This window comes from Notolepis coatsorum (genome assembly GCF_963971535.1).
Source record: "Notolepis coatsorum genome assembly, chromosome: 16".
NCBI classification, from domain to species: domain Eukaryota; kingdom Metazoa; phylum Chordata; class Actinopteri; order Aulopiformes; family Paralepididae; genus Notolepis; species Notolepis coatsorum.
This window is the reverse complement of record NC_140180.1, coordinates 76,655,267-76,672,946: the sequence shown is the minus strand read 5'-3', so window position 1 is coordinate 76,672,946 and position 17,680 is coordinate 76,655,267. Positions and strand designations below refer to the sequence as shown.

Genomic DNA, 17,680 nt, shown 5'->3' with positions numbered 1-17,680 from the left:
GCTTACTAGTAGATGATTTTAGATAGAGGTAAGACTGCTAGTTTACTAGTATATGACTTAGATAGAGGTAAGACTGCTAGTTTACTAGTATATGACTTAGATAGAGGTAAGACTGCTAGTTTACTATTATGACTTAGATAGAGGTAAGCCAGCTAGTTTACTAGTATATGACTTAGATAGAGGTAAGACTGCTAGTTTACTATTATGACTTAGATAGAGGTAAGCCAGCTAGTTTACTAGTATATGACTTAGATAGAGGTAAGATAGCTAGTTAGTATAGATGATTTTAGATAGAGGTAAGACAGCTAGTTTACTAGTAGTTGACTTTAGATAGAGGTAATACAGCTAGTTTACTAGTAGATTACTTTAGATAGAGGTAAGACAGCTAGTTTACTAGTAGATGATTTTAGATAGAGGTAAGACAGCTAGTTTACTAGTAGATGACTTTAGATAGAGGTAAGACTGCTAGTTTACTAGTATATGACGCAACACTTTGATAAACATTGTTACTCAGCTGATAGAGTTGTACCCTTCTTGCTGTCTTGTCGTACAGAACTTTTAAGTCGCTTTGGATAAAAGCGTCAGCTAAATGACTAAATGTAAATGTAAATGTAAGCCAGCTAGTTTACTAGTATATGACTTAGATAGAGGTAAGACAGCTAGTTTACTAGTAGACTACTTTAGATAGAGGTAAGACTGCTAGCTTACTGGTAGATTACTTTAGATAGAGGTAAGACTGCTAGCTTACTGGTAGATTACTTTAGATAGTAAACAAGACGAAAGTCTTTCTCTGGTCTGCATCCCCTTAACAATTGTATGTATTGAGCTGTACTGTACTGTACCCATTCTGCAATCTGTTAATAAAGTTTTCATTCATTCATTCATTCATAGAGGTAAGACTGCTAGCTTACTAGTAAGTTATATGACTTTAGATAGAGGTAAGACGGCTAGCTTACTGGTAGATTACTTTAGATAGAGGTAAGACTGCTAGCTTACTAGTAAGTTATATGACTTTAGATAGAGGTAAGACTGCTAGCTTACTAGTAGATTACTTTAGATAGAGGTAAGACTGCTAGTTTACTAGTAAGTTATATGACTTTAGATAGAGGTAAGACTGCTAGCTTACTGGTAGATTACTTTAGATAGAGGTAAGACTGCTAGCTTACTGGTAGATTACTTTAGATAGAGGTAAGACTGCTAGCTTACTAGTAAGTTATATGACTTTAGATAGAGGTAAGACTGCTAGCTTACTAGTAGATTACTTTAGATAGAGGTAAGACTGCTAGTTTACTAGTAAGTTATATGACTTTAGATAGAGGTAAGACTGCTAGCTTACTAGTAGATTACTTTAGATAGAGGTAGTATATGACTTTAGATAGAGGTAAGACTGCTAGCTTACTATTATGACCTTAGCTAGAGGTAATACAGCTAGTTTACTAGTAGATGATTTTAGATAGAGGTAAGACTGCTAGTTTACTAGTATATGACTTTTATAGAGGTAAGACTGCTAGTTTACTATTATGACTTAGATAGAGGTAAGCCAGCTAGTTTACTAGTATATGACTTAGATAGAGGTAAGATAGCTAGTTTACTAGTAGATGATTTTAGATAGAGGTAAGACAGCTAGTTTACTAGTAGTTGACTTTAGATAGAGGTAATACAGCTAGTTAACTAGTAGATTACTTTAGATAGAGGTAAGACAGCTAGTTTACTAGTAGATGATTTTAGATAGAGGTAAGACAGCTAGTTTACTAGTAGATGACTTTAGATAGAGGTAATACTGCTAGTTTACTAGTATATGACTTTGATAGAGGTAAGCCAGCTAGTTTACTAGTATATGACTTAGATAGAGGTAAGACAGCTAGTTTACTAGTAGACTACTTTAGATAGAGGTAAGACTGCTAGCTTACTGGTAGATTACTTTAGATAGAGGTAAGACTGCTAGCTTACTAGTAAGTTATATGACTTTAGATAGAGGTAAGACTGCTAGCTTACTAGTAGATTACTTTAGATAGAGGTAAGACTGCTAGTTTACTAGTAAGTTATATGACTTTAGATAGCGGTAAGACTGCTAGCTTACTATTATGACCTTAGCTAGAGGTAAGACTGTTAGTCTACTAGTATATGACTTTAGATAGAGGCAAGACTGATGATTTCTTGTTCTACTAAAGTATGTTACACCTTCTCTCTTTTCTTCTATATGGAAAATATTAACTATTAAAATTATTTACTTCCTTTCAGATAGATTGGACGAGTCTGACTTCACGTACATCAGGAACCGACCAAAACAAGGTACCGTTACTTTACAAAATAACAAGGTAATATATTCTAGGGATGAGATAGAATATTCAAATTTTCGAATAGTCGATGCCAGTCTCTACATTCGATTTTCATGTCGGAGTCGAATTTATTTTTTAATATATATAATACAAAGTAAATGTTATATAAAATACTTACATTTTTTATTGAAGCAAACCATTCTTATTTATTTATATTTAGAGGCAGCCTAATTGTCATAGCCTAATTGATCTAAAAGATGCACATGCTACTGTTTCTGTTTGTTTATTAAAACCGGTTGATAGGCCAATGCAATGCTGTTATAGGCTACGATGGTGAATGGTGTCATTTTGATTTATCAACGTTCTGAAGGATTATCTGAACTTCAGATTCTGAAGTGCCTATTTATGTGCAATACCCTTTGATTTTAATGATCCATTCTATTCAAAAGAATAACTGCATTTAACTGAAACTGTTGAAACGGTTCAATATTCTAATATTCAGTCTTAAGAACCAGCGATTTTCGAATAGCACTTTTGCTAGAAAGTCCCATCCCTAATATATTCATCGGCTGCATTGAATGTAGAGATGTAGAGATAGATGAACTCAATAATTCCACTGCCGATTAAAGATGTCTGTCCACTGAGAGGGAATGAATAACTATGGTTACCACCTTCTGTTATTCAGACATAACCATGTATTAACATTATTATAACGCTTGTGTGGTGTTCACGATTCTGTTACTCACGCAGTGTTCACGGATCTGGTGGACCCAACAATAAAGCCATAACACTTCATGTAAAAATACTTAACAGACGTTAACTTTATCTGAATTACAAGCAAAATACAGGATATAGGGTTAATATTAGCTATTTACCTCTGCTAGATCATAAATCATGTATATCTTGAAAAATATAAGTGAAACAAGGTGAAGGCAAACAGTGAAGGTGCATAGTGAAGCTTTTTGTTTCATTCTTACCATATTTACTTGTTTTCACCAACAATTTCCACACTTTTGGGTCCGTAAAAACGTATGTAATATAAATGTGTAGGGGGGGGGGGGGGGGGTGCACTCAATGAAAATGTGTTCTTGTAGTTTCAAGTTTCATGTTTATTTGTCACATACATTAAAAGTACAGTGTACAGTCAATGCAATGCGATGCACTTTGCCCTGGCACTCTCTCAGCCCTTAAAAACCTATAAATAATAACATAAGCTGACCTGGGAATAACGACAACAACATACAATAAAAACAATAGCAGCATCTAATAAAATAATAGAACATTTAAAAGCAATAATAAGAACATACGGTACAATAAAAGCACAGAAAAAAAATCCACAGCTTCTACAATCATTTAAGAGCTACTGTTCAGTATTCTGACCGCCTGGGGGTAAAAACTACTGAGGCGGGAGGTCCGAGCTCTGATGCTCTGTAGACACAGAGATACTGTAGGAGAAATAGGTGCTGGCTGGGTGACTGGTGTCCTTCATAATACAGAGTGCTTTCTTCCTGCAGCGGGTGGTGTAATGGCCTGTAACTGCGGTCATGGTGATCCTATGATTTTAGATGCTGTTCTTGCACTGTCCTCGTCAGGTGTTTATGATCCTGCGCGGTGGTGTTGCCAAACCAGTATGCATCCTTAATCCTTGCTGTTGACCTACAGTATCATGCTTCTTGAGACACCTCAGAAAATACAGTCTCTGTTTTGCCTTTTTAATGACACACAACTGACGTGCAGTGACCAAGAGAGAGTCTGAGATCTGGATCTGGATGCCCAAGAACTTGTAGCTATTTACAATTTCAACAGGAGTGTTATTTATGTACACAGCTGACTGAGCAGTTTTGTTTTTCCTAAAATCAATGATGAGCTCCTTTGTTTTCTCAACATTTAGGGACAGGTTGTTGTTGTGACACCATATGGACAGGTCCTTCACCTCATCCCTATATGCGACCTCATCGTTGTTTGTGATGAGCCCAATTACTGTGGTATCGTCTGCAAATTTCACAATGCTGTTGGTATGATGTTTGACCACACAGTCATATGTGTACAGACTGTAAAGTAAGGGACTGAGACAGCAACCTTGTGGAGCTCCGGTATTCAGAACTGTGGTAGATGAGTAGCTGTTTCCAACTCTTACTGTCTGGAGTCGGCCTGTCAGAAAGTCATATAGCCACCTGCAGATGGAATTGCAGAGGCCAAGATCTGTCAGTTTAGACAACAGATTAGAGGGTATGATTGTATTAAAGGCGCTGCTGTAGTCAATAAACAGCATTCTGACATTTGTGTTTTTGCACTCTAGGATCTAGATGTTTCAACACAGTATGTAGGGCCAGTGATACAGCATCATCCACCTATCTATTTGATCGATAAGCAAACTGTAGTGGGTCAATATTGACAGATATATTACGGTTTATATATGTCTTAACCAGTTTCTCAAAGCATTTAATTATTACTGAGGTTTGGGCTATAGGTCTGTTCACATTCAAACAGGATGCAGGTGTTTTTTTGGGAACAGGCACGATAATGGATTTCTTAAAACACGTAGGAACCATACAGAGAGACAGTGACAGGTTAAACATTTCTGTAAAAACAGAGGTCAGCTGACTGTAACAGGATTTAAGAACACGAGATGGAATGGCATCTGGGCCAGCAGCTTTGCCTACTTTGACAGATTAAAAAACTCTGTCACCTGATGTGTTGTCTCGTTGGGTGGAACCGCAGCAAGAATCTGTGCTGGCGGCTAAACGTCATGTTCAAAGCTGTTCAACTTGTCCGGGAATGAAGCGTGGTGTTGGTAGGACCACCCTGCGTGTTTTTGTCATAGATATATATAATTAGATGGTGCAAGGCGGAGTCTCCAGCATAGTTCACCGGCGGCCATCTTGTCACAGGCAGCACGCCCACTCATAACATGGACGTTATTAACGTGGCTATATGATTCAGGATGCTTGGACACGTTGAAATTATTTTCATATGAAAGTCCATTATAAGTATGCAGTATGATAACTACATCTCTGACGTTTATAACAAACCAAACCGTTTGAAAATGTTTGCAAGCTATGGTTATTTCAATAGTACATGCACCATAGACATTCATGTTATGAGTGGGCGGGCTGCCTGTGGCAAGATGGCCGCCATGTGGCAACGTCGGTCTCCATTGGCCAGCAGCGCGGGTGAGTCATCTTGCCTTTATATATGTCTATGGCTTTTTGTAGCCCGTAATGGCTTGCAGTCCCTGCCATAAGCTCCTCGAGTCCCCATCATTACACTGCTGTTCAAGTTTGTCCCGGTGTTGTTTCTTGGCTGACTTAATGGCTTTCCTCAGCTCGTACCTGGCTACCTTATATCACTCATTATCCCCTGCTAGTGTGGTAGTGAAAGGGTTAAAAGCGGCGGATCATTCTTTCAGTTTCATGCGTACATCGCTGATAATCCATGGTTTTTGGTTTGTGTAGGAGCGAATCATTGTCTGAGTGGGAATACATCTACACATAATTTAACATACCGTAGTCTGTAACTGTATCCACGTACTCACTCAGGTTAGTGGGGTCTCTGAAACCTGACCAGTCTGTTAATTAAAAACAGCCCCGCAGTTTAAGCTCTTCGAGGTGGGTTTCTCCCTCTTGGCCTCCTGCCTGTAAGCAGGTAGCAAGAGCATGGATGGATGAATGGTCTGATTTCCCAAAATGAGGCAGTGGAAATGTGTTATTTTATTAGGTTCTTCACATAAAATGAGCCAAGGCCAATGAGTCTCAGGTTAACATAATGATTTATTGTACATTTCTCTTTTAGTAAACATTGAAAACGGGTCCCACAGACCCGAACACCCACACAAGGGTTAACCACTTGCTCCTGTGCATCTCAGTGGTTGGAGTGCTTGGCGCTCTGAGCATGGCTCTAACGCTGCCAGGGCAAGGGGTTTGATTGCCACTGGGGCCAGGGCCACCCATACTGAAAGCTTCATGCACTATGCAGTCATTCGATTGCAAACCACTTTGTGTATTAAAGGTGCTGTAAGTGCTATTTTCTTATAATGAGTGGTCTACAGTACATTGGATTGGATGAAGTGGGAACGGGATACATTTATTTTCTGTTTACTGCAGAGTGGAGGGACTGGGAGACCCATGTTACTGACCAAACGCTCTCTATACCACTGATAGCTGTCAGAATGTAGAGCTATTTAACACTGATTTGAACAGAAAAATCTGCGAGAAAAGCGCTATGGAAATGCGGTCGCTTGTTCGTAACGGCCGATAACCTTCATCTCCGTCCTCCAGACCACAAGGCTCCAGCGAGCACCCGGCAGAGCCTCATCTCGGAGAAGAGTGGCGAGACGCCTCCATACCAGTCGTCCCCTCGCCCGTCCGTCTCTCACTCCTCTCCTCGTCCGTCCTTCCACCACTCCCACAACCCACTGTGGCGGGAGGGAGAGCTGCTGTCCTTCAGCCTGGACGACACCTTCAGAGAGATGGACGAGTTCCAGGAGGACCCCCCCCTCTACCTGGAGGAGGGCAGCTGGGAGGGGGAGGAGTCTGCGTTCAGTGCCCCCACGCTGACCCTGCTCAACCGCGGCCACTTCCAGGTGAGCGGCGTCCACTTTTCAGCTTCATTAAAACATTATGGTTAATGCAAGCATGGTGTAACTGCTTGTAACGTGTGGCTTGAAAGCAGGGGGCGGGTCAACAAGGGGAGGGGGGCGGGGGATTTTTCATTCATTCAACCTTTATTTAATTCTTGGGAATACATTGAAGGTGGGCCCTCATTTTCAATGATGCAGAGATTACATAACAAAAACTAAAATAAATTAGAGTAGACAATAAGACACTAATATTAACATTTATTAAAACAATTCCTGGTTAAAGCATTGCAAATCTGTATGGGGCAAAGGTCACAATTCCAAGGTCAAAGACAGAAGCAGCTATTTTATCACTCCTATTGGATAAGATCAGATCTATTAGAGTTGACTTCAAATAATTGTTTAGATTAGGCCTGGTAGAGTAAGTAATTCGTAATTAGTTTGGTTAGGTTGAGATTACCACATAATCAGACACATTTGTCAACCAAGATTATCATCTCTGATCTACTATATTGATAAACCAAATCTGGCAACAGTGCCAGATTCAGCAGAGGGAGGTCCATAAATCACAATCACAACAACTGAGTTGACCTCCAAAGCAATACATTCAAGTTGTTTAGGGTGAGGTTATGGTTAAGGTTAGGGTTTGACATGCACGCTGACATGCACGCTTTCAACTCACCCACAATCCAGCACCATTTTTTCCTTACAGTTACCCATATCTCAGTTAACGTGGACTGTTCTTTTATTTCTTTTTAAATGGCTTTTGTTTTCTTAATCTAATCAAATGCAAATCTTTCAATCTTTCTTTCTTTCTTTCTTTCTTTCTTTCTTTCTTTCTTTCTTTCTTTCTTTCTTTCTTTCTTTCTTTCTTTCTTTCTTTCTTTCTTTCTTTCTTTCTTTCTTTCTTTCTTTCTTTCTTTCTTTCTTTCTTTCTTTCTTTCTTTCTTTTTTCTTTCCAGGAAGACCTCCTGCCACTGTACAATCTCCAGCACTCCTATCTGTGGGTAACTTTTGTTGGCAAGAGTGAGGAAGAGCTACTGTGCCACCTGGAGAGCATCAGGGAAGGCGCTAAGAGGCTCGGCATGCACTGGGCACACCGACGGACGTGCTTCCTCCTGGGAAGACTCTGTGCCAGGAAGCTCAAGTACTCCCAGGTGTTGTGCTCTTGTTGAAGTTCACAACGCTGGGTCTCTCTGTACATTTCCTCTTCTTCATTGTTTGTAGAGTCTTCAGTTTTGCTGAGCGTCATATAATAGTGTATTGTTACCGATCCAGCTTCTGGGCTCCAAACTGTAGTCGGGAGTCCTCTGGAGTAGTTAGCTTGGCTCGTAGCTGGTAAACAAGCTTCCACATACATTTCTGGACCAACTCTCTGGGAACTAGTCTGTGCACACAAAAACAATACTGTTAACGGCATGTCACACAAACCCCCCTCGACACACATAAGTGACCCACAAGGCCATCTTCTTAAAGGGACAAGGCTTGTAACAGTAGGGTGGTGTACAGTATCTTGGTGGTGCTGGGTGTGGTGGGTGTAGAGGAGATAGCTCTGTCACTGTTGAGCCTTGTGAAGCTTTTAATTAAACATCTACACCTACACTCCACACTGCCCACCCATTCCCAGTTTTACATCTAAACTAGGTTCATAAGTACACTTCACCCTTGTCTATGACACAAGGGGTATTACAGTATATCTTGTGTATTGGTAAATGTACATTTAGCTTACATTAAAGGTACTATACAGTCTGCCCCTAGATATGGCACTAGAGCACCAGCATGTAATGTATCCAATCAGGTGCATTTCATGTGGTTGAAATGGGAAGTAGGGAGGGGATACATGCAGGCAACATGTAAACAACATTAATTTTGGACCCGCAAAAAAGTTTGAAATGATAAATTCAGTAATCAATAATCTTTTGGGGGGAAAAGCAATACTTTTATTCTACACCTTTCTAAAACCTTTGTAGATGTATACCATTTTTGCCTAATTGAGAATCAATTCTTACACATACCTTCTCCCTGCAGGCACGAGTGTACTACGAGGAGGCTCTGAGTGTTTGTGTGGACGGGTTCTCTGACCTACCGCTCCTCATCGCTCTCTATACCAACCTCACGGCGGTCTACCTGAAGCAGCGGATGGCGGACAAGCTGCCCCAGACCTTGGAGAAGGCCAGCGCTCTGCTCCTCTGCCTCTCCAACCACAGCTTCACCTCCATAGACGAGTTTGAGCTTCTCCAGCTGCTCCTCCGGAGGTCGGTGGTGGGCGGGGACAAACACCTGGAGGCGCGGGTCTGCTACCTCGCCTGCAGCCTCTTCCTGCTCCTCAAGAAGACAGACGACGCCCTGCCCTTTGTCGAACGACTGCAGTTCCTCACAATGAACCTCTCGGGCAACGAGGGGCAGCCCCTCTGTCCCTTGGACCTCAACTGGCTCCTGTGTCGGCTTTATCATCGTAAATATATGCCTTACCTGGCCCTGGCCTCCCTCAGCCTAGATCCCAGGCAGGACCATTCCCTCCAGGATGCCTTCAAGAGGGTGGATCTATTTGTCAGGAACTCCGTCCGTCTGAATCCCTGCTGGAAGGAGGGGACGTCCCTGCTCCCGGCCCAGATCGTGGTCTACCTCCAGCAGGCTCTGGCCATCGCTGAGCAGGGGGAGGACCTGAAGACTCAGAGGGACCTGAGTCTGGGACTCGCCTCTGTCTACCAACAGTACGGCGCCCTGGATAAGGCCGTGCCCTGTGCCCAGCAGGCCGTGGAGACAGGGGGCTATATTAGCGAGGAGGAGGGCTTCGAGCCGTCTGTGTTGCTGGGGTGGCTGTTGGTGTTGACCGGTCGGCCGGAAGAAGCACAGAGCACTTTACAGCCACTGCTCACATCGCTTCAGGTACAGTAAATTATGGAAATGACAACGCTGCTAAATCTTTATTACTACTCACTGAAATTATTCCTTTGCTGTAGGACTGCCCAGTCAATGTTTGTAAATGAACAGCTCTCTCCCAAAGCCAGAAACCAGAGAGAGGGAGTTACGGACAGGTTTCTTGTTAGTTGCATTGGGTGTTATACTATGCAATTCAAATGCAACTCAGTTGCATGTCCCAAAGTTGCATGTAAAACGTTGCTTGTGTAATTCCAAACTACGACTTAAACCTGTAATGGCATCAAGATTTCAGCCAATGAACATTGATTTCACTTTCAGATGCAAACCTGTTTCTTTTTTTTTTAGATTAAGATACCCTGAAATCTGTATAACCAATTACTATAACCTGGTTTTGCTTACAAGTATACTACAGAGGTCTGAATCCAAGGTTTTAAAATATATAAAATATGTCAGACTATGGAAAATGTAGATAATAATGGGCTTATAACGACCACATTTTAATGATGATATAATGGCACCTGCATAACGAGATACTATATGTGATATGAATTATTCATTTGCATAATCAATCATTTTCTTTAATGCCCTATGCTGCATTCACATTTATTCAGATGGTTTTGCAGTAACAGCACTTTTAGGACGGCATTGGAAAGAGAAAATAAATATGGAAGGGAAAAGACAAGACAGCACGTTGCTATGGTGATGGTATTGTTTACCAGCAAGCTAGCTAACGGTGTTGCTATGGTGATGGTATTGTTTACCAGTAAGCTATAGCTAACAGTGTTGTTATGGTGATAATATAGCATAGCAAACATTACATATATTTCCTCGTATTCTGCCCAGCTCTGTTAGTCGACTGCCTTACAGTATGTCAGCTTTTTTTGCGAAATCTTGTAAGATGTCAAGCTCTGATCATGATTATGAATCTAGGTGTTGCTGCACCAACATGATTAGCTTGTAATGGTCCAGATATAACACATTTTCATTGTAGTCATTTAACACCTGGTTGTACTCAATTCCATTACGGAGGACGGTAAAAAAAGTTTTAATATTGTAACTTTTGACAGCAATCTTGTAGCTCAACCTGTGTACTTACTACATGTTGCTTCTTGTAGCTCAACCTGTGTACTTACTACATGTTGCTTCTTGTAGCTCAACCTGTGTACTTACTACATGTTGCTTCTTGTAGCTCAACCTGTGTACTTACTACATGTTGCTTCTTGTAGCTCAACCTGTGTACTTACTACATGTTGCTTCTTGTAGCTCAACCTGTGTACTTACTACATGTTGCTTCTTGTAGCTCAACCTGTGTACTTACTACATGTTGCTTCTTGTAGCGCAACCTGTGTACTTACTACATGTTGCTTCTTGTAGCTCAACCTGTGTACTTACTACATGTTGCTTCTTGTAGCTCAACCTGTGTACTTACTACATGTTGCTTCTTGTAGCTCAACCTGTGTACTTACTACATGTTGCTTCTTGTAGCTCAACCTGTGTACTTACTACATGTTGCTTCTTGTAGCTCAGCCTGTGTACTTACTACATGTTGCTTCTTGTAGCTCAACCTGTGTACTTACTACATGTTGCTTCTTGTAGCTCAACCTGTGTACTTACTACATGTTGCTTCTTGTAGCTCAACCTGTGTACTTACTGCATGTTGCTTCGCTGGGAAAGACCATTCATCACTGCATCATTTATACAACTTGGTTTATTCCAAAAGTTAGTTCAGAAACTTTGTATAATGAAATAAGACAATGGACCTGTCTCAAAACCCTGCCCCTTTTCTTGATCCTCCAATCACAACTGTCGCTTACCTCGGACAAACTTGGTTTGTCCGAGGTAAGCGACAGTTGTGATTGGAGGATCAAGAAAAGGGGCAGGGTTTTGAGACAGGTCAATTCAGGGAACGTCTGGTCACTCATTATACTCCTGGTTTGCATGTGAGAGTGATCAGGAATGTAAACACGCCAGCCACCGTAGCTGGATGTTGAAGCTATGGAAGGCGGTTGTGGTCAAAAAGGGGTAATGCAATTAATTGCGTTCAGGTTTTCAAATGAATCCAAAGAACGTATGTGTTAATATTGACAATTTGACATAACATTTTCATAATATGAATATATTTCTCATTAGAGATTTAGAGTTACAGCTCCAACCAAAGATTAGAATCAGTTGATAAACAACATACATCACATGGCAAAGGAGACAGCGATTTTTTTCTCTCCTTTCAGTCTCCTTAGTGGTAAATACAAAGTGAAGTTAAACAGAACCTTAAAGGAACACACCAACATTATGGGAAATGCAGTCAGACAAGAAGATAGCAATTTCCTCTCTGTGCATTCAGTAGAAAGATATCCATCTGCAAGCTAGGCTAGCTTAGCACACATGTATTTAAGTGGATAGACCAGCTAGCCTAGCTGTTAGCTTTCTACTAAACGCACATAAATTGGTATCTATCTTTTTTATGACAAAGCGCATTTCCCATGATCTTGGTGTGTTCCTTTAAAAGATTCAATGTGTTCATTACTACCGGTATGTATGAATAATGTGTGTGTCTATGCCAGAGTTGGGATCTCACTTTCAGCTCAGTAAATTCAGGCAGTGTTTAGTATTTTTATTAAAATACTGGAAAAGGTTTGTATCATCCAACATATTGACTAAGTAAATGAGAGTGAACGTTCCATCATCAGCAAGTAAAAGGCAATTTCGGTTTACATTTTGAATGGAATTGAAAAGGGAATTGATCCCAAACCCTGGTGTCTCGTCACTCTTTAGGGCACAGACAGTCCCACTCAGCGGGGAGTGATCCACAACCTGCTGGCTCTGTGTCTGAGGAGACAGGGTCGCATCCCGGAGGCGGGCTGGCACCTCCACAGCGCCATGAGGATCTCCAGTGAGAGTGGGAACCAGAGGAACCGGGCCCTGGCCCTGGCCAACCTGGGCTGCCTGGCGCTGGACGTCGGGGCGTCAGGGGTGGCGGAGCGCTTCCTGGTCCGGTGAGATATCAACAAGCATGGTGTTTTAATACCCAAACCATGACTGGTCCGGTGAGATATCAACAAGCATGGTGTTTTAATACCCAAACCATGACTGGTCAGGGGGTATCGTTGCCACAAAATATTGCAATAAATGTGAAAAAGTTTGACAATAATGTATTGTTGAGGCAAAAAAAAGGTTTTTAATATCAGCTCAGCTAGGGCTGGGGGGTATAGCGAATATGAAGGTATCGTCAAGGATACGTGCAAAGGTATGGATTTATACCATTGTACACAATACATATTGTATACTATATGTATATTCTATACATAATACTATATATATATATATATATATATATATATATATATATATATATATATATATATATATATATATATATATATATATATATATATATATACATATATACATACAGCTTATTGTTATGTTAATACTTTTATTTTCATTGCAGCAGTATTGAAGAAACCTTTAAGAAAATTGACTATTTTAAATGAAATAGCTCCAGGGAAATTTTATTACATTACTTCTTAATTATACCTATATATTCATATCAGTGAAACTGCCCTGAGAATATCAGACCTTTTTGTTGTTGATTTCCATTCATGATGGGATGATTAGGCTAGCCTATAACATGTTAGTATAACACAGCATTTTGTTTGCAATATCATAAGAAATGCTAATATAGGGGAAATTACATGCATATTGTATGCCTTTAAAGGAAAAGAAAAGCTAATTTGTTTTTTTCAGTCACATTTTCTCCATTCAAGTTTTTCTCAAAATATTGTGATGATATATGTAATATACTGGATGATTATTCACTTACCCCTTTCACTACCACACTACAGAAGGTTCTGTATCGTATCGCTCTCGCTCGGCATCGCTCTCTGCACTATCTCGCATACGTGCACGCGCACTGAATAAAGACCACAATGTACCTTTAATCCCAATATTCGTCTGACCACACACCTATCAGCTTACCCATATAAGCAGGGGTGGGGCCACCCACTCTCCTCCTTCTCGCTTTCACCACAAGGAAGAAGTGCCTCGGTAGATCCCCACACTTGACACCATGATGGAAGAAAGGTTTAGGAGCAGCTTTGGGAAACAAGGATACGTTGACATCATATCTTTATTTTCTCTCTCACTATTTTCGAGAAAATACGGCGATATTGTCTTCGTACTGGAGTGTCTGGAAGATGATGATCATTCTAAAAACCCTCCACCGGTTTTCGTATTGGGAGCACGCCGCTGCATGCTTCTCAACTGCAGTTCCTTGCTGTGTTTGTTGGGGTGAAACCTGTCAGGCCACAGCTGAACTGTCGGACATGCCGCTGTTGTGAGAAGCGGTGCGTTCCAGGTTGGGTGAGTAGTGTTTGCTGGCGGGCTCCACTTGTCTGTTAGTGCTATGGGGGCTACTTGACAAAGTTTATGGAAACCGGCCCCAGGCTAGGGTCCTTTGTTCAGCCACCTAGGCGACAGAAGGCCTTGGTCTGGAGACCATTATAGTTTTAACTAGTGGGCCGCGACCATTGACACTGGTGATCCCTGTGTGTTCTGGACAAGTGGATTCTCTCTGTCACCGTGTTAAGGCCCCATCTTTCATATCCAAATGAGAGTATTCCTTCACGAGGGGATATGTGCATGTAATGTGCGATAGCGGCAGATTCATGTTCAAAGTCAGCTACACAGGCCAGTTGGTACTGTGCTGATTCCGTCGGATGTGGTAAAGTCACCGTTGTGAAGCGGTGTTGACATCTTGTTTTCTCTTTTCTCTTAAAAAGTGAGGAGAGGTTCAGAACGGCGGCCTGTCTGGGTGAGTGTTATGTCATTGTTTACATGTTCATAGCTTACGGTTAGCCAGTCAGCTGTTAACTGCTGCGTTAGCCTGCTGGATCGCTGCATGGCCTGCTTAGGGCCTACTATTAGCCAGTCAGCTGTTAGCTGCGGGGCTAGCATGTCGTGGTCGCTAGGTAACGTTAGCTTGCTGCTATGGCCATGGCCTGGCGCGGGGTAGCTTAGCTTCTCGCGCGCCGCCGTGAGCTCGCTTCTGATCGCGTGCGTCGTTAGATCGGCGTCTCGCGAGCAGAAGCAGTAGCACCCGAACGGTTGGAGCGGTCGTTAGCTTGATGCTATTCTGTTGAACGTGCTTTGATTTTAACATGTTTTACACTCTTGACCACGACGTCATCCTTGACAGGGGATGTTTTCGTCGACCCTGCCCTGAGCCAGGACGGCAAGGTTGCATCAACAGGGGACTGTAGTGCGGGTTGGGGCGGTGACGCTGCCCAGTTCGGACAACACAGGAGCGGCTGTGTTTCCTACGGTGTCTGTGACTGCACTTCGCTGATCTGCGTTCCGGGTAGGAACGGGGTTGACCAGACCTCATAACACGTCTTCTGGTTTTACTTTGCTAAATGTATTGTGAATAACGGTGTTTTTCCCAAAACGTGTGTTGCTACAATGCATTTAGGATACGTTGCGGGTTATGTGTCAGCTGTTTTTGTCACTGGCAGTTAGCTTCTCCGTGCAAACGGGATGTAATGATCTGGTTGTTGTGTGAGAAACACGGCCGTGTACTCACAACTAAGGTAACTAACCTATGAAGCTATGCTTGGTGACAAGTGAGTAAAAGAATGTTCTTTCTCAGACTGTAATGACAATGAACAGTGTGTTCACACATTAACAGGTTTTCCTGTTTTAACTGGCCGTATTGAGGGTAAAATAGGAGGATTGTGTTTCCCCCCCGGTTCCCTGGGGACTTTTTCATCCTCCTATCAGACATGTTGTGCATTAATTGTGTCTTTTGTGTGGTAGGGATACGATGTAACTCTTAGCTTGATTGCTGAGGTTGTGCTAAATCTGCTGGAGAAACTTATTTCCTAAAGGGAAATTGGTTTGGTTGCTGTCATGTGTGCTTAGCAAGGCCTGTGGTCGATACTAATCAAGAATGATGTATTCTCTCATTGTGAAAAAAACGGCGTTCCTCTGTTGAGTGTTTTTGCCATTTTTTGTAGGTGATGATGGGTTGTGTGTGTCATGTGACCTACAACTGGGTTGTACTGGCCACAGAAGCACATGTGTATGTTGGACCGGGGTTCTTAGAGCCCTCTCTATTCTGTGTTTTTCCTTAGTAAAAATCAGATAGCAGGTTAGCTCATGCGCTGTGTGGAGCTGTGAAACGCTTCATAGAGCTGACTATGACTGTGTCATATTCTCTTTTTGTCGTTACATCGTATCATGGGTGTGGGGTCGTAAAGGGGTGAACTGGTAACCTTTCCTCACCCCCTGTCCTTCAAGGTTCCCGTCACGTGGCGGTTCGGCACGTTACGGGGGGGGGGGGGGGGGGGGGGGGGGGAAGGGAGTTCCTGGTCCCACGGCCTGGTATATTGGGCGTGTGCACCGCAGGAATTCCCCCGCCATAGAGTACGTCACCGTGCGCGTCTCTGTTGGTAGGACTTCCGTGTGCTGTTCAGGTCCATGTGATGGATCTGTTTTCAGGGGGGGTGGTCAGGGCTCCTCCTCACCAAGCGCCTATTCAGGCCTTCTGTGAGTTCGGACTCCTTCTTCCATGTGAGGAAGCCTCCATCAGAGTACAGAGCCTTCCTCCTCAGATTGTCAAAGTGAGTGGACCCTCTAGAAGGGTCCTTTTCTATTGTATGTATATTCGATTCAATTCGTTTATTGAGTGTGTATGGGTCCAGTGCCTCTTCCCCGGAGGCCCTAAAACCAGTTTTTTACATGGCTCAAGGTGCAATATATTCTTTTCAATCTGTACAGCTCGCGTGGGAAGTCTCTCTGGGGATCCCCGTCTCTTTCCTATGGGAGGGTGGTGGGATGTAAAAATGTGAAATTTTTTTACCCCGGCTGTGTAGACTGGGATACATACTGTTGATGCTTCCTTCTTTCTATTCCAGAAGTGTTGGAGTTAGGGAGTGTCACACCCCTCTTGTCGTTCCCCTGGGCGCCTTGGGGATTCAATGACAGGTCTAAATAGCCTGTTCATTGATGGGGGTGTGTCCCGACGCACGTATAGTGCTAGCTCGCTATAAACAGGCGATTGACTGGCACGCCTTGGTTGCTTGTGGTTGAAACAGCGTTTTTATAAAGCAACTGAGATGGGGGTTTTTCCTCTTCCGACGACCACATCCCATGACCTGGGTGGGTTGTCGACGGATTCTCGTTCATGTCTGGGGGATGATGACGGGATGGATCTGAACATATGTGGTGGGGTCTCACGCCCTTGGGGTGGGCCACCAGGCGCGGTTCGTCCGAACGTCTGGTTGGCGCCTTCTTTTCATGTTAAGATCAACACGCATATCTGCCCTTCTCCTGGAGTAGGCATGTCGGCGTGGTTAGGGCACGGGACTGGTTCTGGTCACGCTGGTCCAGATCAGTTGAACCCGTTGTCCGCCGGGGATGCAGATCTGCTGTTCTGGTACCCTGAGGGACTTGGGCTTTTTTCAGGGGGAAAAATGCCAGGTCGGTCTGGGTGTCACAGGGTTAAGCGCTATGGAGACCCTGGTTGGGTATGTTTTTACTCAGCACTGTCGTCATGGCTTACAGCCATGCCATTCTGTACGCGCTCGATCTCGTCGGATCTCGGCCGCTACACAGGTTGGTCCTGGTTAGTACTTGGTTGGGAGACCGCCGGGGAATACCAGGTACGGTGTGCTTAGGGGCTGGTTCTCCATTATTTTTCGCTCCTCTCTCACGCATGGCGAAGAGGGGCCTGTGGGGGTGGTTTTTTGACCTCCTCTGGTGACCCTGTGCTTCCCGTACCGCCAGGCCCGGTCCGAAGTGATGTTTGCGACCCGTAGGCCTGGGTTAACCCTTTTTGGAAACTGAAACACTTGTACTGCGGTATAGCCGGTGTATACCCGCAGGTGTGTTTTGGAGTTTTTTCTTGAGGGGTTATAGGAACAACCACCGCATTGGGTAACACCGA

At 42.9% G+C, this 17,680-nt stretch overlaps 1 protein-coding gene across 4 annotated transcripts in view; it reads left to right on the top strand.

Moving 5' to 3' along the window:
* sh3tc2 (SH3 domain and tetratricopeptide repeats 2) overlaps positions 1-17,680 on the top strand; it is a 67,167-nt gene that overhangs the window by 38,026 nt on the left and 11,461 nt on the right. For all 4 annotated transcript variants that reach the window (XM_084331775.1, XM_084331774.1, XM_084331773.1 and 1 more), the window contains 5 exons: positions 2,242-2,292; positions 6,557-6,861; positions 7,818-8,012; positions 8,884-9,744; positions 12,511-12,731. In XM_084331775.1, the coding sequence (XP_084187901.1) occupies positions 2,242-2,292; positions 6,557-6,861; positions 7,818-8,012; positions 8,884-9,744; positions 12,511-12,731 (1,633 nt within the window). The remainder of the gene's footprint in view (positions 1-2,241; positions 2,293-6,556; positions 6,862-7,817; positions 8,013-8,883; positions 9,745-12,510; positions 12,732-17,680) is intronic.